The sequence below is a fragment of the Rutilus rutilus genome, assembly GCF_951802725.1.
Source record: "Rutilus rutilus genome assembly, chromosome: 9".
NCBI classification, from domain to species: Eukaryota; Metazoa; Chordata; class Actinopteri; order Cypriniformes; family Leuciscidae; genus Rutilus; species Rutilus rutilus.
In genome coordinates this window covers 26,164,441-26,185,706 of record NC_140223.1, presented here as the reverse complement: position 1 = coordinate 26,185,706, position 21,266 = coordinate 26,164,441, and the positions used below count along the sequence as shown (strand labels likewise).

Below are 21,266 nucleotides of genomic sequence, written 5' to 3'. Positions count from 1 at the left end.
TAATACATATTTATTATATTTTTACTTGACATATTTTATTTTACGTTTACTAAAGTTGTTATTATAATAATAAAAAAACGCATTATATTTAACCTTAAATAATACTACCAGCTGATAGGGCTCTCTCTGTATGTTTACAGCATTAGGTGAGTTTTTTTTTTCTTGAGAAAAATTAACGCCTATCTTGTGTACCTAATATTTATCCAAATGAGTCAATATTAGGCTAAATCAAATCACAACAGGGACGTCACTAGGATTGGAAGACAGGGGGGGCTTAGCCCCCAGGGTATTTGTAACTTGCGTTTATAGAAAATCTTACAGTGAATTTGAGTAAAAAACAACTATGTTTAGCTGTATTTGTCTCTTCAACCCCGTTACCATCTTAAACCCGGTTATCCTAGTCTCAACCCCGTCACACCTTCATTTTTATTAATTATTTTAAGTTTATGAATAAGTAATGTTTGTTGAACTTAGTCAGAAATGTTCAGAGCAATCATAAGAATACTGATTTTAGTTCAAATTCTGAAGTTAAGCCACATCTTTGATAAAAAATTATAGGGTTGCTGTCACAAAAAGTGCCCATTTCAGGCTTTAGTATAGCATAAGTGTAAAATTATAGGCTATGTAAATTTTATGGTGCATGGTATAATTTCTGGTAAGCAATGCTTTTTTATTATTTCAATTCAATTATTGTATTTTTATTTCTCAAGAAAAAAACAACTCACCTAATGCTGTAAACATACAGAGAGCCCTATCAGCTGGTAGTATTATTTAAGGTTAAAATAACTCAAATTAAATATAATATAATGCGTTTTTTTATTATAATAACTTTATTTAATGATATAAGTAAAAATATAATAAATATGTAATATAAAACACATATTTAGCAAAATACTCTCTATAGCTCTTTTTTTTTTCTTGCCAGCTAACTTACGTCCTATTATGTTCATTAAATGGCTTTCGCTGAGGTAAATGTGACATAATTGTTCTCCAGCTATGTTATTGACCTCTTCACGCTGATAAAAAAACACTGATTGATCGATATTATGTATGAGAAATATAAATTTCGGTAAGTTGTAGTAGCCTACTGCCCTACTGTATCTTTCAACAGTGTTTTTTTTTACTATTAGCTAGTAGAGATGATCGGTTCACGTGCGCTAAGGATATGTCACGTAACATTTACAAACGCCAAAACGGTATTTATTGTTTGAATTTCGTAATAAAATTGACAGAATCTGAGAGTTGAGATTCTGTTTTTCATAAAGTAACCTGCTCTGTCTAGTCTGTTGGTCTCCGTGTCCTCTTTGCTTCGCGATTTTTCTGTGCTTGAGAGAGCGTGTGAAAAGTGTGAATTGCGTGTCTCACGGTGAATGCGTGGTCCAACTTACTTTTCGGCTATTTTTTGTAGCTGGATATATGTTGCGTCTAAATATGAATGAGGATACGGTTATTGATAAATCGAATTGTTATTGTTGTTCTTATTATCATTTAGGGGGGCTTAGGAACATTTTGGGGTAGCTTCAGCCCCCCTAAAATAGGCCTAACGACGTCCCTGAATCACAATAATTTAATTTAGCCTAACTGAAATCACTGTAACTGACTTTGTTGTTGTTTGTTGTTCCCCCTTCGAGGTTAACCAAAACCTTCCGCGCGATCATTAACTCGGCCTTCATAGATTGCCAGTGGACTAAACCATTTCTCTCATCAAAGGTGGATTACAGGGCGTTGTATTATTAAACGTTTTGGGTTAATCTCGTCAAACCGGATCTGCAGTCACGAAATACTCTTCTTCAATATGGTCTCCGATTGTTTAAGAAGCAAAAGAAATGTATAAGAGTCCTTATTTTTAAACAGGCAAACTATTGGTCTCTTTTGGGCCCCTATGACTGTACGCGTATTGTGTTTGCAGTGGCCCGCCGATCTCACCTGAGTTTCGGGTTACACTTTCATACCTCGCTTGTCGTTGCATGAGGAAATGGAGGACGCACCTGTCTGAGACAAATACTGCTGCTTTAACGACACATAGGCCTACTCGGACTTTCTTTACCTACTTTTAGGGAATTTAATGTTGGGTGTGTTTTAAAAGATCTTGAGATAATATGTGGCAGGGTATAATCTTTACCCTCTTCTTGTTTACAGGTAAGTGCGTTATTTCTTCTTCACCAAAGCTCAGATGTGACTGTTTTCACTTTTTTGTAGATTTGAATTGGAAAATATCAATAGATTATCATTTTATAAATATCATAGAACATACTGAGTTTATTACAACACTAGATCTCATGAAGGTTATATGAACCAATTCGTAGTTACTTGTTTTGACTTATAATTAACTAAAATAAGTGGTCAAATGCTATAATAATCATTGCATATTTGTCCTTCCCAACTTTTAATCAGATAATTACTCAGATAATCAGATATCTTACTAATGGAAATCGATTTAAATATCAGATATTAGCCCAGTACACGTACATCCATTTTGAAATAGCCTAGACCTCAGGTAGTTATTGTGCAATGGTTTCACTTTTGTCTTATTTGTATTTTCTTAAGTGTTTGTTGTTTAGGGAATGAGTAATGTGGATTGTGTGGGAGGAGGTGGTCATGTCCCCTTCACACTGAAATAGTTTCGGTCAGACATATGAGTCACATCCTCTGATAATCTTAATGTGATGTCATGTCACCTATGCAAAAAGTTTTTTTACCCTTTTTTAGTAATCCCAAACATTGCTTAAAATGGCCTTTTGGAGTCTTTTTGTAGTAAATGGCATCTGTCATCGTTTTTAACTAAGGTATCATTAAACAGTTGTGCATGAAAATACTGTTTAATTATAGCTTTTGTGAAAGGCTATTGTTCTTTGAGCTGTAGGCTATGGTTAGGGGTTTTCTTTATTTTAGAACTATCAGAGGACTAACAACAGGAATATGCATAATAATGAAGCATGGAATCAATGTCACATTGTTTGTTTACATAGCCTATTATGTGTAGGAACTTAGGAAGTAGTGCAATAATTACCTTAATCAAGTGTGACGAGATATATTTTTTTCCTCAAAAGTGTTTTGAGGAAACCACCAATGAAAATACAGTTTAAGATTCCTGACAAAATGATAAGAATTATCAGATGTTGTTTGTAGTTTTGTAACTATAACTAAATGTAACCCATAGGCTATACATTAAAAAAATACTTTGACCATTGCTTTGAACATTGGTTGCAAGTTCAGGGCTAATACATGTTACAATAAAACCTAGGCTATCTCCTGAATTTGACTAGAATAATGCTCTGATTTAAACACTGCTAATATTATGGTAAGAAAAATGATTGGATAGTTTACCAAAAATGAAAATTCTGTCATTAATTACTCACCCTCATGTTGTTCCAAACCCGTAAGACTTTTGTTCATCTTCAGAACACAAATGAAGATATTTTTGATGAAATCTGAAATCTTTCTGCCCCTCCACTGACAGCTACGTAACTGACATTGTAAAACGAATCCATATTATTTTGAATTTATTTATTAAAGGATAGCCTCTTGAGATGCAACATCTCATTTTCAAGAGGGTCCTATAAACACAAATACAGAATACAAAAGACAAATCATAAGATAACAAAAATAATAAATAACAACATTACAGATACACCTACAAATTCATACACAAATTCTCTCACCAACTCACACCGACCCATCACACCAACCTACGTTTTTTTAGTCAAAGTTAAATAAATCAATGAGAAACTATGACATTTTAACAGACAAACAAATGAACAAAGGATTGAAGTTAACTTAAAAGTTAAAAGCATAAACAAGTTTTAAGATATAGCCTAGAGCTAGGGGATGATCTGAAAAAGCGAAAAGTTGTTATAGATCTCAAGGAAAGAGGAAGATTATTCCAGTCCCATGGCGCTTTATATTGAAAAGTTCTACGTCCAACTTCTTTATAAATTCTGGGTACAAAGAAAAATATGAATGGAGTGGTTTAGTCCAAATTTTCTGAAGAGACTCAATCGCTTTATATGATGAACAGAATGATTTAATCTAAGCTTTAATTCACTTAAACATTGATCAACAAGCATAAACAGAAGCTCAGATTAACTTGCTTCACTCGCGAGAACAAACCTCTTGCGGAAACTCAAACGTGCTGCATAACACGAAAGCAAGCTGCGTAACACGAGAATGAACCTCATTGGTTCTTGCTGAAGCTCAAACGTTCTGCGTAAAACGAGAATGAACCTCATTGGTTCTTGCTGAAGCTCAAACGTTCTGCGTAAAACGAGAATGAACCTCATTGGTTCTTGCTGAAGCTCAAACGTGCTGCGTAACACGAGAATGAACCTCATTGGTTCTTGCTGAAGCTCAAACGTTCTGCGTAAAACGAGAATGAACCTCATTGGTTCTTGCTGAAGCTCAAACGTTCTGCGTAACACGAGAATGAACCTCATTGGTTCTTGCTGAAGCTCAAACGTGCTGCGTAACACGAGAATGAACCTCATTGGTTCTTGCTGAAGCTCAAACGTGCTGCGTAACACGAGAATGAACCTCATTGGTTCTTGCTGAAGCTCAAACGTGCTGAGTAACACGAGAATGAACCTCATTGGTTCTTGCTGAAGCTCAAACGTTCTGCGTAACACAAGAATGAACCTCATTGGTTCTTGCTGAAGCTCAAACGTGCTGCGTAACACGAGAATGAACCTCATTGGTTCTTGCTGAAGCTCAAACGTGCTGCGTAACACGAGAATGAACCTCATTGGTTCTTGCTGAAGCTCAAACGTGCTGCGTAACACGAGAATGAACCTCATTGGTTCTTGCTGAAGCTCAAACGTGCTGAGTAACACGAGAATGAACCTCATTGGTTCTTGCTGAAGCTCAAACGTGCTGCGTAACACGAGAATTAACCTCATTGGTTCTTGCTGAAGCTCAAACGTGCTGAGTAACACGAGAATGAACCTCATTGGTTCTTGCTGAAGCTCAAACGTGCTGAGTAACACGAGAATGAACCTCATTGGTTCTTGCTGAAGCTCAAACGTGCTGCGTAACACAAGAATGAACCTCATTGGTTCTTGCTGAAGCTCAAACGTGCTGCGTAACACGAGAATGAACCTCATTGGTTCTCGCTGAAGCTCAAACGTGCTGCGTAACACGAGAATGAACCTCATTGGTTCTTGCTGAAGCTCAAACGTGCTGCGTAACATGAGAATGAACCTCATTGGTTCTTGCTGAAGCTCAAACGTGCTGCGTAACACGAGAATGAACCTCATTGGTTCTCGCTGAAGCTCAAACGTGCTGAGTAACACGAGAATGAACCTCATTGGTTCTCGCTGAAGCTCAAACGTGCTGAGTAACACGAGAATGAACCTCATTGGTTCTTGCTGAAGCTCAAACGTGCTGCGTAACACGAGAATGAACCTCATTGGTTCTTGCTGAAGCTCAAACGTGCTGCGTAACACGAGAATGAACCTCATTGGTTCTTGCTGAAGCTCAAACGTGCTGCGTAACACGAGAATGAACCTCATTGGTTCTCGCTGAAGCTCAAACGTGCTGCGTAACACGAGAATGAACCTCATTGGTTCTCGCTGAAGCTCAAACGTGCTGAGTAACACGAGAATGAACCTCATTGGTTCTTGCTGAAGCTCAAACGTGCTGCGTAACACGAGAATGAACCTCATTGGTTCTTGCTGAAGCTCAAACGTGCTGCGTAACACGAGAATGAACCTCATTGGTTCTTGCTGAAGCTCAAACGTGCTGCGTAACACGAGAATGAACCTCATTGGTTCTTGCTGAAGCTCAAACGTGCTGCGTAACACGAGAATGAACCTCATTGGTTCTTGCTGAAGCTCAAACGTGCTGCGTAACACGAGAATGAACCTCATTGGTTCTTGCTGAAGCTCAAACGTGCTGAGTAACACGAGAATGAACCTCATTGGTTCTTGCTGAAGCTCAAACGTGCTGCGTAACACGAGAATGAACCTCATTGGTTCTTGCTGAAGCTCAAACGTGCTGAGTAACACGAGAATGAACCTCATTGGTTCTTGCTGAAGCTCAAACGTGCTGAGTAACACGAGAATGAACCTCATTGGTTCTTGCTGAAGCTCAAACGTGCTGCGTAACACGAGAATGAACCTCATTGGTTCTTGCTGAAGCTCAAACGTGCTGCGTAACACGAGAATGAACCTCATTGGTTCTCGCTGAAGCTCAAACGTGCTGCGTAACACGAGAATGAACCTCATTGGTTCTTGCTGAAGCTCAAACGTGCTGCGTAACATGAGAATGAACCTCATTGGTTCTTGCTGAAGCTCAAACGTGCTGCGTAACACGAGAATGAACCTCATTGGTTCTCGCTGAAGCTCAAACGTGCTGCGTAACACAAGAATGAACCTCATTGGTTCTCGCTGAAGCTCAAACGTGCTGAGTAACACGAGAATGAACCTCATTGGTTCTTGCTGAAGCTCAAACGTGCTGCGTAACATGAGAATGAACCTCATTGGTTCTTGCTGAAGCTCAAACGTGCTGCGTAACATGAGAATGAACCTCATTGGTTCTCGCTGAAGCTCAAACGTGCTGCGTAATACAAGAATGAACCTCATTGGTTCTCGCTGAAGCTCAAACGTGCTGCGTAACACAAGAATGAACCCCCTTGGTTCTTGCTGAAGTTTCAAACGTGCTGCGTAACATGAGAATGAACCTCATTGGTTCTTGCTGAAGCTCAAACGTGCTGCGTAACACAAGAATGAACCTCATTGGTTCTCGCTGAAGCTCAAACGTGCTGCGTAACACAACAAGAATGAACCTCATTGGTTCTCGCTGAAGCTCAAACGTGCTGCGTAACACAAGAATGAACCTCATTGGTTCTCGCTGAAGCTCAAACGTGCTGCGTAACACAAGAATGAACCTCATTGGTTCTCGCTGAAGCTCAAACGTGCTGCGTAACACAAGAATGAACCCCCTTGGTTCTTGCTGAAGTTTCAAACGTGCTGCGTAACACGAGAATGAACCTCATTGGTTCTCGCTGAAGCTCAAACGTGCTGCGTAACATGAGAATGAACCTCATTGGTTCTTGCTGAAGCTCAAACGTGCTGCGTAACACAAAAGAATGAGCCTCATTTTGATTCTCAGGCGAACATGCTTGAGTTTCCATTTACCATAACTGATGTGTGAGTTGATGAATGCTTATTGTGAATACAAGCCTAAATTCAATCTGTTAATTTTTGGAGGGCCTGCAAGAGTTTCGCTCCTTCAACCCCAATTAAACACCTGAACCAGCTAATCAAGGTCTTACTAAGCATACTATATTCCAGCAGGTGTTTTAAGTAAGTTGGAGCTAAACTCTGCAGGACAGAGTTTGGACACCCCTGCTTTAAGTGATTGAAAGATAATTTTCAAGAGGACCCTTTGCTTCCTGTGCATTCAAAACATTTTCAATAAATCTAAGCCTAAGAAAAGTCACTTTTTTTATCTGAACAGATTAAAGATGAGTTTTGCATTTTCATTGACACACTCACAATGTAAAAAATTTGCATGAATATTTGCAGAGAAAAGCCTCTAAACCTTAACACACATTTTATTGCATTTTTGTTTTAAATAATAACTTGCACTAAATTAAAAATGTTTGCAGTATACGAGGCTGGTAAAATAAACTTTTTATTTTATGTGGTTTACCTGGATTGTTATAATCTGTTGTTTCCTTTTGTTTTTTTAAGAATTCTATTTTTTTACAGAAAGTCTCTGTCTGAAGGCTTCTCATAAGACAGGCTCTTTAAATGTACTGTACTACCTTTTGAAATAGCTTGAGTCTTTGTTATTGCCTAAAGGCCTTTCAATCCTTTCCTTTTTTTTTATTTGGATGGTATTTGATCCCTATTTTATTCTTAATTCCTGTCCAAGTTCATGGGATTGTCTTAAACCTCCCTGTTTCATCTATTTGTGGATACTGTTACTGTTCATTCAAATGTGTCTCTTCTCCCACAGGCTTCACCATAGCCATCAATGTGATCTGCAATAAGCCGCGCTATGTGGTCATATTATTCCAGCCGGTCACACTCACCTGTGATTACAGTACCACGGCTACAACCCCTCCACTGATCACCTGGAAGTACAAGTCCTACTGCAGAGACCCGATCCAAGCTGCTCTAAACCCCAGCAGTGCTGACAATGCCATCGCTCAGTCCAACCCAAACTACAACCCCAACATAGAGTGTGCAGACAGTGCCAGGACCGTTCGCATAGTGGCTTCGAAACAAACGGCGGTCACACTTGCGAAAGAGTACCAGGGCCGTCAGATCAGCATCACCAATAGTAAGTCATCTTCGGGCAGAGAAACCAAAAGAATATGAATCAAATTAGTTGGCTTAGCAAATAGATATTTGCTTCATTATCTTCACGCTAATTATGTCTGTTAAAATGTATTGCAGGAGCTATTGTTAATTTCACTGTTAATGTTATTGCTCTGTCATATTTTATCTAATTTAATAGCATAGTGAATATTTAGAGCTGCTTCTGCAGGGATCAATGCTAAGGATTTTTTATCAGGAATGTTAAACAGGCTGCTGTCACTTTAAGAGCTGCACGTATCCAACATACTGTTACACACGTACAACTGTTTACGCTCACTTAAGACATAACCTACTATGTTTCACAAGGATACTTTCCTATATGGGCATTTTGACATAATTATGTGTGAATTTGTCCATTCAAGTGCAAGAAGACATGAAAGCGGACTTAATTTAATAGGCTTTTCTTGTGCTTTCTGAGAGGCTTATTTCTGGGATGTTTGCACACAGCTTCTTGAAAATGTCATGTGATTGCTGTACCGCCTTCCTGTAATAATGTAGGGAATCACTCATTGTACATAATTCACGTAACGTTCATGTTTTTACTTGCACATACGATTTCGTTTTCATCCAAATGACGCATGTGTGCTGAGTATTCAAGATCAGCAATCAAGAGCATGCAACTTCAGTTAATGTTATAATATTATTTTACTTTCTTTGCTGTTACCAATTTGCCATATCTGACCGCACAGCGCACACCAAACTTTCCAGTGACATTTGTGAAAAGGGATACAATCGACAAGCTCGCGCATCTATAGGCTATAGCTTGCCGTGAATATTTAATTTGTTTAATATTCTGTTAATTCGATATATTTACTTCATAGTCATCCTTCTCTGATATCTCCATTGTGCTTTATGTGTGCTGTGTTGTCTGTTTCTCTTTGTTTGGACGCAAACACAACACGCTGTGTAGGCTAGTTGGTTCAGAGCATTTGAATGTGCACGTGTACCGAGCGTGGTATTTTTGTAATGCATATGTATTGGTTATTCATTATTTATGTGTATTTTATTATTTATTTATTCTATTTGTATTATTTTCACTAACTATGTTCCATGTTCCTGGCTACATTTTTTCTGCTAAGATTTCAATATGTACATTTTAAGATATGATTTAAGTACCTCTGAAACCTATTCTTACTTTTATTTTTATGTATTTATATATAGATGCAGATCTTAACTTTGCTCAGACTGCTTGGGGAGACAGCGGTGTGTATGTCTGTATAGTCGCCTCGTCCCAGGACCTTTCAGGGAATGGCGAGTGTTTTTCAGAGCTCATTGTGCTTGGTAAGTGTTTACCTTCTGACCTCTCAGACTGATAGACACCCAAACATTTGTGATTTTACATGTGTGATTTTAAACACATGCATTGCACACTTGTTTGTTTGTTCAAACTGTGTTTTGTTTTTGTGCATGTGAGGAATTAGGGCTGTGTTAGATGGTATCTTGGAAGTTTTTTGTATGTATTTTTATTATTAAAAATTATTATTTTCAATGGTCACAGTTTAGATTAGGGTCCAATAGTTAGTAAAGTAGTTGTTAAATTTAGGTATCAGGTAGGATTAATGGATGCCGAATAAGGCATTAATACGTGCTGCTTTATAAGTACTAATAAACAGCCAATATCCTAGTAATATGCATGTTAATAAGCGCCTAGTTAATAGTGAGAATTGGACCCTAAGCTAAATTGTTACCTTTTCATTAATTTCCACCTGGAGGGTCATGGTTTGCTTGTGAAGGATTCAAGAGCATTTCTTTAATGTTATAGAAAACAATTATATATTGATAAATACTAATATTAATAATTAGACTAATAACAGTAGTAGTAATTCTATTAACTTAAAGGCTATTTTTTTTTCTCCTTGGGCCGATGCCGAAAGGCCTTTTTCAGTAATTATGGCTTTGTCTTTCTTTCACAGAGAGAAAGTCAAATACTACAGACCTGCTGCCTGGCATTGATTTACTGATCATGGAAGGTAGAATAAGTGCTTCTCTCTAGAGGTCTGGTTAAGTTTGGAGCTGTACTTGAATCCTTCATCAGCCACAGCCTGGTCTCATTCACTGCAGCCTTAGGCTAGAAACTATAGACTAAAACTATAGATCTTGGAGTAGAATTTGATGCATAAACAAGATTTTAGGGACAGAAGGACTGAGTGTTCAATGTGTGTCACTGTGTCCTTGAATGGTGTCCAGTCTCTGAAACATTGAAAATTAGATTTTACGATAGTACAACATGTTAAATTAATCCACAGCCTTGTTTTTATTTGTCTACTCTGACTGAGGTCAATTACTAATTAATTATCAAGCGTCTTTTGAGTACTCGATTCTGATTGGCAGCATTCAGTCTTATCCCCTCACAATCAATTTCAGTAAAACAATATTAGACATCCATTAGTTTATTTATTTGGTAAGTAGCTATGGAATAAGTGGGGTAATGTACAGTTAGATGACTGACTGTACATTACTACTGCCTTAGATTTGCATAAGCTTCTGTAATTTGGTGGTTTTCTCTGTCAGATTGTGGAATAGTTTCTAAGATCTGCGTCTGCACATGAGTCATGTTGTGTCTGTGCATGTAGGATGTTGTTATGGTGCATGCTGGAATCAAGCCCTGGCAGAGTATTGTGAGGCAAAACCTGTCCGGCTGGTTTTTCTTTATGTGCGTCAGATACTTCTCTTTTTTTTTTCTTTTTTTTTTTGCTTGCCAGCAGCAAGAACTGACAGAAATGTGCACACACGAAGATAAAAACATCTCATGACATGCCAAAATATAAGTGTGTAAACTATATATAATCTAATTGTATCCCAATTTTATGTCTTCTGGGCAATTTTCTCATGAAATGGAATATTGCTTTTACACTGGTATCTCTTCAGTCTTTGAGTCCTCAGTTTGGTATCTGAAGCAAGCGATTTGTCTCTCTCGTTGTTCTCCAGACTGGTTGTTAGTGGTGTTGGTGGTCCTGGGCTTCTTGCTGTTTTTGCTCCTGATCGGTATCTGCTGGTGTCAGTGTTGCCCTCACACCTGCTGCTGTTACGTAAGATGCCCCTGCTGCCCGGAGCGCTGCTGCTGTCCCCGCGCCTGTGAGTCCACACCTCCTTCACTTCCACTTCCACTTTTAGTGGAAAATGTGTTTAAAGAAAAGTGTTCACAATTCCCCTTTGTGTGAAATCGTTTTTTTTTCATTAGTAGATTGAAAATAAATAATCTAATTAATTATTTGATATGCTGATGAATTAATCAGATCAATTATAACTGCCTCAACCACTTTAAGTTTAAGACTGCTATAAGTATGATTTTTAGGAAGGGAACCACTAACTTATTTTTACATAGACATAAACAAACCCAGGCATAAATCACATGAAACAGTCAGGCTATAAAAATGGGTTTTGCTATTTTAAATAAACAGACAAACAAAAACTATAATAAACCAACAATGGATACTGAAAACAAATGATGAGCATACAAGAAAGAAAGACTGCACAGATGTAGGCAGGCTTGGCTTAAAATACCCACAGTCCTTGAAACAGAAGCGGGGGAAAAAACAGCCTGATATGGAGTCGGTGTAACAACAGTACATGAATTGAAATGAACCTGAAAGCCTTATATATAGTCCATGGGTGCGAAAGACAGTCTGGTGAAGATGGAAATGCTGGTCTTGGACATAGAATAATTCCAATCAAAAGTAAATAAATCCAACGTGCAGGTAATCCCAAAAAGCAAAGCCACATGTTTACAATCCTTGTGCCAGAGATCCAAGAGATCCACAGGGTGAAGTAAAGACACATTCCATGAATGAAAATCCTCTATTGATCTCGAAGCAATGAACAGAAGCCATATAAATGAGAGTAGCAATAAAGAGTCCTTCTACAACAGAAGACATAAACTTAACATTAGCAGTGAAGCCAGTCAACTAACAATCTTAAATAACACAGAAAAAGTGCAATGATTATAAACCAACACAAAAACCACACCAGAAAATATGTGGAATAAATGAAAGAAAAGAAAATACTCCTTACATTGATTGAGCTTAAAACCAAAGTTTCCCAATCAGGACTCAAAGTGGTTTGTGGTCACACAGCAGAAAGCCATGCTTCTGTCCAACAAATCTAACTTGCTCTACTACCCACCTGGGTATATACCATCTACTAGAGTACCCTAGCGCCTCTGGTGGTGTGTAGTAGTAGTAGTACACTCAATACGGAAAAACATGGCAACAGAGCCTGAGCCTGTTACACAATTGTAAAAATGTGCATGCATGAATGTTTGCAGAGAAAAGCGTCTAAACCTTAACACACATTTTATTGCATTTTTGTTTTAAATAATAACTTGCACTAAATTAAAAATGTTTGCAGTATACGAGGCTGGTAAAATGGCTAAGTCTGGTATCCCCAGTCAGTACGCACCCACCGTCTATGCCCCAAGCATGTACGGACAGCCAGCTTATGGAGTTGGCGGAGCTGCACATGGCCTACCCATGCTCCCTATGCCGATGGGCGTCGCTGGTCCTCACTCCAATGGCTACGGCAGAGACTACGACGGGGCCAGCTCAGGTCAGCTCGTCCTCTCATTGCCCTAAAAACTGCAGTTTAACAAAAGAGTTTTTTACATTAATAAATCTAATTAGTTGATCATTTCTTCTTCCCACTACAGTTGGCCAAGGATCTCAAGTGCCGTTGCTGCAAGACCACGATGGTGGAGGAAGTACGCGAGAGATCTTTACTACATCAGTTTTGGACTTATGTTTTATATTATATTATATTTTTTTATTAAAATATTCTTTTTTTTTTATTCAAATACTTTGCAGAGCATAATTAATTTGCGATATATTTATTATCTAGTATTTTTTCCTACTCATTTATTAATCCATCTAAATCAGGGGTGCCCAATCCTTTTCCTGGAGACTTACCTAACTGCAGAGTTCAGATCTAGCCCTGCTCCAACACAACTGTCTGTAGTTATGAAGTGCTCCTGTAGATCTTAATTAGCTGGTTCACTTGTGTTTGATCAGGGTTTAGAGCTGAACTTTGCAGAAAGGTAGATCTCTAGGAATGGGATTGGGCACCCCTGATCTTTATTTTTAAGTGATTTTAATCCTAAATGTTGGTTGATTTAAATCTAATGTTGGTATTGTTTTTCAGACCGTAGTGGGTACCGTGTTCAGGCCGACCAAGATGGAAACCCAACACGGGTGCTTTACTATATGGAGCGAGAACTGGCCAACCTTGACCCCAGTCGCCCAGGGAACACTCCAGGCAAATACAGTCGTCGTGAGTTCTGGAGATGGGCACTATCTTTCACTCTGAGTGTTGGGTTATAACAAAGTGGTGCTTAAAGGGGCTATATGTAGAATTCAGATACCCTTGTTATTAGCGACACCGGTGGCTGTACAAGAGACTGAAAGTGAACACAAATTTGATTACTATTCATTTTCATTCTTTGCTTATAAGTTAAATGTTTTAGGAAATACCTTTGTAGTAATATACTGTGAATAAATATCCAGACGTCGTCAACGCTTCTGAGAGCGACGTTTAGAAGATGTATTATGTGCTGCGCACTTTTCTTTCAATAACTAAATAAATGCTCAACAAAACTGACAGCGATGAGAAACAGCAGATAAGAAAGCATCGGATCACAGTGACGTGGATATGTTTGCACAAGCTCTGCAATTAACCGGCATCATGTCGACAGATGAGGTGATTAAAATGACACTGTTATGATAGTTTGATTATAAAGTACATTTGGTACTGTATAGTCTATACAGATCTGGCTATGTGAGACTATAGTTTGAGTTAATCTCTTTTCTTTGCATGACACATTGACATTACAGTACAGAATTGCTCTTTAAGCATCATCCAGAACATTGAATAAGCATTAATTTCATGCGTCACAGAATGGAAGAGAGGCTCTCAGGAGCGTGCGTAAATGTCACATCAATTTCATTTTCTTTACAAAAACCTTAAAAAAAATCAGTTTACAGGCTTTCAAAGACAATCTAGAAAGTTGGGGAAAGTCTCTTTTTTTAAAAAGTTTCTTTACAAGCTGTTGAGACATGGCAATAAAAAAGGGATTAATACATGGGAATTCTTACATATAGCCGCTTTAAAATGAAGTAGGACATGTTCCTGGATCGAGATCCTCTGATGGTCCATGAACAACATTCAAATCAACCAATTTTTGACAGGGTTAGGGATTCACAAACATGTCCTACTTGTGTGTGTGAAAGTTCACAGGCAATCTAAAGGAAACACATTTGTTTCAACTTTGTTTCCTGTAGATTCTCCATTTTTCCAAGGTTGGGGGATGATTTATTTGTAATCGTTTTGTTTATTAAAACATTTTGGTCTGCTTTTCTCACCTGTCCTCCAGTGGATGGTATGAGCGAGGTGAGCTCACTTCACGACGGTCCAGACTCTCGGAATCGTGGTCGGGCCAGACCACCTCAGCTTACCACAGTGTACGATGATGTGGACGAGAATATGAGTACCATCAGCAGCGTGTCTCAGCACATCCGACGGGACGAGCACAGGCAGGGAGCTGACAATCGAGGACGCGCCCGCTCCATGGAATACTTAGACGATATTGGCCGCAATTACCGAGACCGAGATGACTATCCACCCACTCGTCGAGATGGTGGGGCCAGGGGCGACAGAAGAGGGTTAGTGAATTAATTGTTCAATCGTGCTAAATTAAAGGGATACTCCACTTTTTTGGGAAATAGGCTCATTTTACAACTCCCCCAGAGTTAAAGAGTTGAGTTTTACCGTTTTCGAATCCATTCAGCCGATCTCCGGGTCTGGCGGTACCACTTTTAGCATAGCTTAGCATAGATCATTGAATCGGACAAGACCATTAGCATCTCTCTCAAAAAAATGACCAAAGAGTTTCAATATTTTTCCTATTTAAAACTTGACTTTTCTGTAGTTACATCGTGTACTAAGACTGACAGAAAATGTAAAGTTGCGATTTTCTAGGCTGATATGGCTGAATCACTGAGTGACTTCCAACGTGACCAGGACTAAGTTTGTTTTCAGGCGCTGCGTCATATCATTACGCCTGCTGCACTCATGATACGGCAGCGAAGTTTCTTGATTATTACGCAGGAATGAGAGTATAGTTCCTAGCCATATCAGCCTAGAAAATCGCAACTTTACATTTTCTGTCAGTCTTAGTACACGATGTAACTACAGAAAAGTCAAGTTTTAAATAGGAAAAATATCGAAACTCTTTGGTCATTTTTTTGAGAGAGATGCTAATGGTCATGTCTGATTCAATGATCTATGCTAAGCTATGCTAAAAGTGGTACCGCCAGACCCGGAGTTCAGCTGAATGGATTCGAAAACGGTAAAACTCAACTGTTTAACTCTGGGGGAGTTGTAAAATGAGCCTATTTCCAAAAAAAGTGAAGTATCCCTTTAATGCGTTCAGTCCTTCTTAAAACATGACTTTACTCTGTCTAGTTCGGATGACGAGTGGAGTAGCAGCGGACGAGGATACGCCGATGACCGTCGACGCCGTGATTACTCTCCTGACAGTCGTCCTCGTCGTGGAGACTCCTTCCGTGGGGTCGGTTTCCAGGGCCGCCGCAGCCGCAGTCGTGATGACCTGATGGATCTGGAGCGAGATCGTGGCCGCGGAGGCCGGGACGCGTACGATGACAGCTTCCTGAAGGAGGCCATGGAAAAGAAGAAGTTAGGCGAACAGCAGAGAGGCCGCAGTCGCGAGAGGCTCGACAGCGAGAGCGACCGCTCTGACCGCTTCAGGGGGCCACACGGCGGACCGCCCCCTCTGCCTCTCGCCCCGCCCTCTGGAAACCCTGATCGCCGTGGCAATCACAGCAACTTCCCACCTTTTCCCCCTCCCTATACTGAGGACAGTGACAGTTTGCCATCATCCAAAAAGAGCAACTTAAAAAAGGTAAGAGCCAGATTCAAAAGTAAGATAGATAAAAAAAATAAAATAAAAGATTTTTGCATTAAAATATCCAAAAATCATCCAAATGCATTATCCCAAATGTTTCCAACAATGTTTAAATCAAGAGAAATTCGCAATTTTAACCAGTGTAATGGCCTGTGTCATTGCATCATGTATCAATGACGTCGTATCCACGTTATCCTCAATTTGTGGTCCTACTTCTGTAAAAACCATGGAAACACCAAATATGCTTTAATATATTATGTTTTTATTAGACAGGTGAGCAACTGTTTGGATACCTTTATTGACAGAAAACGAATTATTGTTATATTCAGGCTTGGGAGGGTTACTTTAAAAATGTATTCCGTTACAGTTACAAATTACTTCATAAAAAAAAGTATTCAGTAACGTAATCCAAGTACTATAATATGAAAGTAATGTAACTGATTACTTTTGGATTACTTCAAGGTCACGTATATAAATAAAGTCAAGCAAGAAGAAATATATATATTTTTTTTTATTAAGAATTTGGTCCAGTGCACAATATTTGCAAAATATACACACAGGCCTGAATATATATTTATGTAAAGGGTTATACAGACATCTAGTGGCTAATGTATGGTATTACAGATTATTTTGTTTTATTTTTAACAAATTTTTAACTAAAAAATAAAAAGAGAACATTTAAACATTTTACACAATATACATATTAGTTTATTTAAAAATTGGCCTACATGTTGACTAAAGCCGTGATCTTTCTTAATTTGCCTGACTAAACTTGGGGCGTTGGCAGTGGGAGTTCCCCTACGACGTTACCTAGACAGCGAGCTTCCCGTTACGTGAGAAAAGATGAAGAAAGGACATTTTGGGTACTAAAAAAGCGACTCTCCTAATTTCTACAAAATAGCAGCGGAATTTCCATGAATTAAAAGCGATTTTACCCGCAGGCAGCATCGTTTCTACTAGCAGCAGTGATTCAATCTGCGTCTGAGGAGAATGTAGAAAGCTGTTATTTGCACATGCACCAGCACGTGGCACACGTGAGTCATTACTGGCAACAGAACCAGGAACTATAATCAAGCAGCGCTTAATATAGTGGTATTATGCCAAAATACTTATTTATTTAGTTTTAAATTAAACCATTGTAATCCTGAAAGTATTCCCCCTTTTTTCAAAATGTAACTATAATCTGATTACTACTTTTTTTTTACGTAACTGTAACGGATTACAGTTACTGGATTTTTGTATCCTGATTACATAACGCCGTTACATGTATTCTGTTACTCCCCAACCCTGGTTATATTGCTCAAAACGGTTAGGTCCTGTTTACACCTGGTATTAAGATGCGTTTTGTTCTATCGGATTACAAGTGGACAATGCTAAATACACGTTCACTTAAGACAAACGACTGTTTACGAAGAAACATTTTGACACATAAGTGTGTGTATTTGACCGTTCAAGGCAAGCCCAGTAAGATAAGTGCTCACACACTGTATGATAAGCAGCTTTATGTGCGTGCATTCCAGGTGTGTGCACTGACTGCACTCAGATTCAGATTTGTCTCACATATCGCATAGCATAAAAACACATTGTTTCTTGAGACCGCGCTATAACTCCACACTGGTGATGACAAGACTGGCTCTGAACGTCATCAGTTTGCAATCATTTGGTGAGATCTACCTATTTTAGTGACTCCCTATCGATTCATAGAATGTGATTATAGGCAGATACTGATCTGTGCCCGATCGAACGGAGCATCCCTAAAACCCATACATTTACCCACCCATAGACCCTCCCCGCAAAGAAATCCGGACAGAAGTGATTGAAAGTGGACAAAAGAGACTGATTAAAATACCAGGTGTAAACGGGTATGTGTCTTATTTGGTTTATTTGTAGTAACAGTAATATTGCATTTTCTCCACCATACAATATAATTTTAAAATTAACCACATGCCATTTAGCAACACAAGTAATCCAGCTTTTATTAATGATATTTTAGTAGGATTGTTTTGACCAAGTAAAACAGTGCTGCATTACCCCACAATTTTAATTTGTCAAATAAAGTGACCTGTATAAGTAGTAATTCAGCACTCGTGGCTGTTTCATTAGAATGAGATAAATTAATGTGAATTCAAGGGAACAAACGTAACTGTCACAAAGTTCAAGTTCAGGGAAGAAAGATATAATTGTAATAGATATAATCAACATCTGACTACGGCATATAAGCATAATGAAAATAGCAACGGAAAATGTCCCAGGCCTGGTCCTCTCTTGCCCTTCACTGCCGTCATTCCTTATATCCTTCCGGAGCTCCTCCATGGGTCTCGAGGCTCTCATCCCTGCTTCATACCACAGTAACATTAATAAAACTTTAATACATTAGCTCATACATGAACGTGATTTCTGTCCTGGTCCCGACGGATTGCTTTGCATCGCTGTAGAGGTGAAGACAACATCTCCCATGAGTCCACGCTCATTTTACAGGCATCATCGAGCTACGCCTTTGTTATTGTTTTGAATAAGCGACCTCTAGCAGCGAAACTTACATACTGTGCCTTTAAAACGTACAAATTATGTATTGTTTTTAAGGTTATTGTTGGTTGTTTTATTCACAGTGATATTCCAAACTGAAAGCTTTTTGAAAATCCAGCTAAAACCAAGCAAGCTGGTCAGCACCAGCTGAAATACCAGTTTCTTGCAATGCTGTTATTGTTAACTAAAACTAAACATATTAAAATTGTTTTAAAATAAAATATAAGTATTAGATGAAAAACTTAAACTTAAAAGCTTTAAACTAAAATTAGACTAGCCGAAGTACTAAAATGACAAAAACTTAAATAAAAAATGGATTAGAGCTAAATAGAAATATAAAAATGACAAAAAAAATTACATAACAAAAAGACTAAAACTAATACCAAAATGAAAAAATATAAAAAATTAAAGCTAATTAAAAATATACAAAAAATACTATAGTAGTATATAAGTAATACTAAAATAATGCTGGTTTGTTGCTACCTAATTAAATTTCAATATATTGTATAGTGCAATCATTGTTGTGCACTATTCATGTGAAGTAATCTATATGCAATGAATAGACATATTCCTGGCATGGAATAATAAGATATTCAAAAAGCAGGGAGGAGCAGTGATACTAGAAATAAACGAGTAGGCAAAACGGAGAAGGATATTAACAGCTGATGTACAAAATTGTATTTTAGTGAACTAGTTTGTGTACAGAGTTCAGCAAGTCAGTCAATGACTCCCCTGGAAGAAAAAAAAAAAGGTCATGCTTGCCTTTAGGTGGTCATAGTGGTTTTATAGTGGTTAGCTTCCACCTTTGGCTGTAACATTATAAAAATGTTCTGTTTTTCTATATGTTTTCCGTTTCAAATTCTGGCTTTTCTTTATCAATGTTAAGTGAAACTCAGAAGACGACGACACTATGAATGCTTTAATATTCAGTCATGTTATAGTTTTAATACTAATACAAAGTTTTGCTGTGTTTTCTTCGGCCAGAATGGAGCTGTGAGCAGAGAGAGTCTGGTGGTGTGACGCGGCAGTGAACGCTCAGGTGGAAATAGTGTGTGTGTGTGTGTTTCCTCTGCTCTTTCACAATACTTATGTGTGTGTGTTTGAGTTTTAGGTTGATTGGCGAGAATTTTGTATTTTTATGTTTTTTTTTTTTTTTAATGATAATAATTGTATAGCCATATAGTTTAGATTATTACACTGTTATGTAGGCTTGTTTATGAACATGAAATAGCAGATTCTTAGCATTTTTTTTATTTTTATGATTTGGTTCCTACCATAAACATTTTACAAATGCTCAAAAACTGGCACCCGGCATCAGCAGTTATTTTTACTGTGCAAATATGTCTATTTCTGTATTTGAATGTGTTTTTAATAGATGTTCATTTGTGTCCGGGAAAAAAGAGCCTTTTAGTGTTTCAGCTATGGATTTTTAATTAATGTAACATAAAGAAATGATATTTGTACTATGGACTGAAATTCTATTGGGTTAGATGCATCATGCGGTTTCTGCAAGTGGGTGATTTATATAATGTATTGGTAATTTTTTTTATGCACATTTACAAATTCAAGAACCTCTATGAAATTGAATGTTTTTATTTTATACATATGTTTAATACTTACTCTAATCTGAGATTTGGTCATACAGTCATTTAGCTATTTTTGTACAGTCTTGTAATGTCAATTTTCAATAAAGCTTTTCTATTGTATTTAGGTTTGTTGTCTTGTTAGGGATCAATGTGACATACTTTTTTTATATTCTTCTGAATTGTGCCCACTAGATGGCAGTTTACTATTCATGTACAATAATAGCAGGGAATGACATACAGAATTAATTTGCATGTGACAATAACATTCATTATTATTGAGCCAAGGTATTTAACTTGTACGTCTGCACTTCAAATATACATGTCATGTTAGAAATGTTTCTGTGAAGTTAAAGGTCCTGTTTTGGGCAACTTGTTCTGATGTCATTGGTCCTGTACATTGCTGTCTTTACAGACTAGAAGCTGACATGCATATGAAAGAGTGCTTGCTTTTATGTGCTTCTACTGTTATTGTGTTCTGCCTGGTGGGTTTATCAGAAAACAAAGCATATTTTCTAACCCAGATAGAGAAGAAGGACCAACAACTGCCTCTGTGAGATGTACTTTCTGAAATCCACCGTTGGTGGCCTGCCAAGATCACAGCAGAGAGGTAGCCATCAATGCTTTCATCCATCTGGTGTCTTAAAGCTGCAATTCCTTAGGAAATTCTCACCTACCTTCTTTCTGTCTGAAGAAACAGCATCAGCAAAAGGCCAAGTGACCCCCACAGTTCAGACAGCTGGTAAATGAATCTGAGTAATATATGGTTTGCTATAACAATTACATTGCAGAGTTGAGTGTAACACTACATGAGAAGATTAATCAAATCCAGTTGAAAATGTATGGAGAAATACAAAACAACAAAGACTTGAGGTATGTTTGTGTCCAGTCTCTTTTTTTTTTAAATGCAGTAACATTTGTAGA

General features: G+C 38.0%; 1 protein-coding gene across 5 annotated transcripts; it reads left to right on the top strand.

The window, feature by feature from the left end:
* Window positions 1-1,699: 1,699 nt before the first annotated feature.
* Window positions 1,700-20,464, top strand: lsr (lipolysis stimulated lipoprotein receptor). Of its 5 annotated transcripts, XM_084418021.1 has the most exons (12): window positions 1,976-2,139; window positions 7,957-8,283; window positions 9,483-9,602; window positions 10,235-10,291; window positions 11,250-11,396; window positions 12,669-12,866; window positions 12,967-13,017; window positions 13,455-13,583; window positions 14,683-14,971; window positions 15,774-16,230; window positions 18,017-18,095; window positions 19,744-19,828. In XM_084418021.1, the coding sequence occupies exons 1-11, from the start codon at window positions 2,100-2,102 to the stop codon at window positions 18,047-18,049; spliced, it is 1,848 nt and encodes a 615-aa protein (XP_084274147.1). In that variant the 5' UTR covers window positions 1,976-2,099; the 3' UTR covers window positions 18,050-18,095; window positions 19,744-19,828. The 5 variants fall into 5 exon arrangements, with proteins under 5 accessions (XP_084274149.1, XP_084274150.1, XP_084274148.1 ...); XM_084418022.1 differs by lacking the exon at window positions 18,017-18,095 and having other exon boundaries at window positions 1,885-2,139; window positions 13,455-13,568; window positions 19,744-20,464; XM_084418020.1 differs by lacking the exon at window positions 18,017-18,095 and having other exon boundaries at window positions 1,949-2,139; window positions 19,744-20,464.
* Window positions 20,465-21,266: the final 802 nt, after the last annotated feature.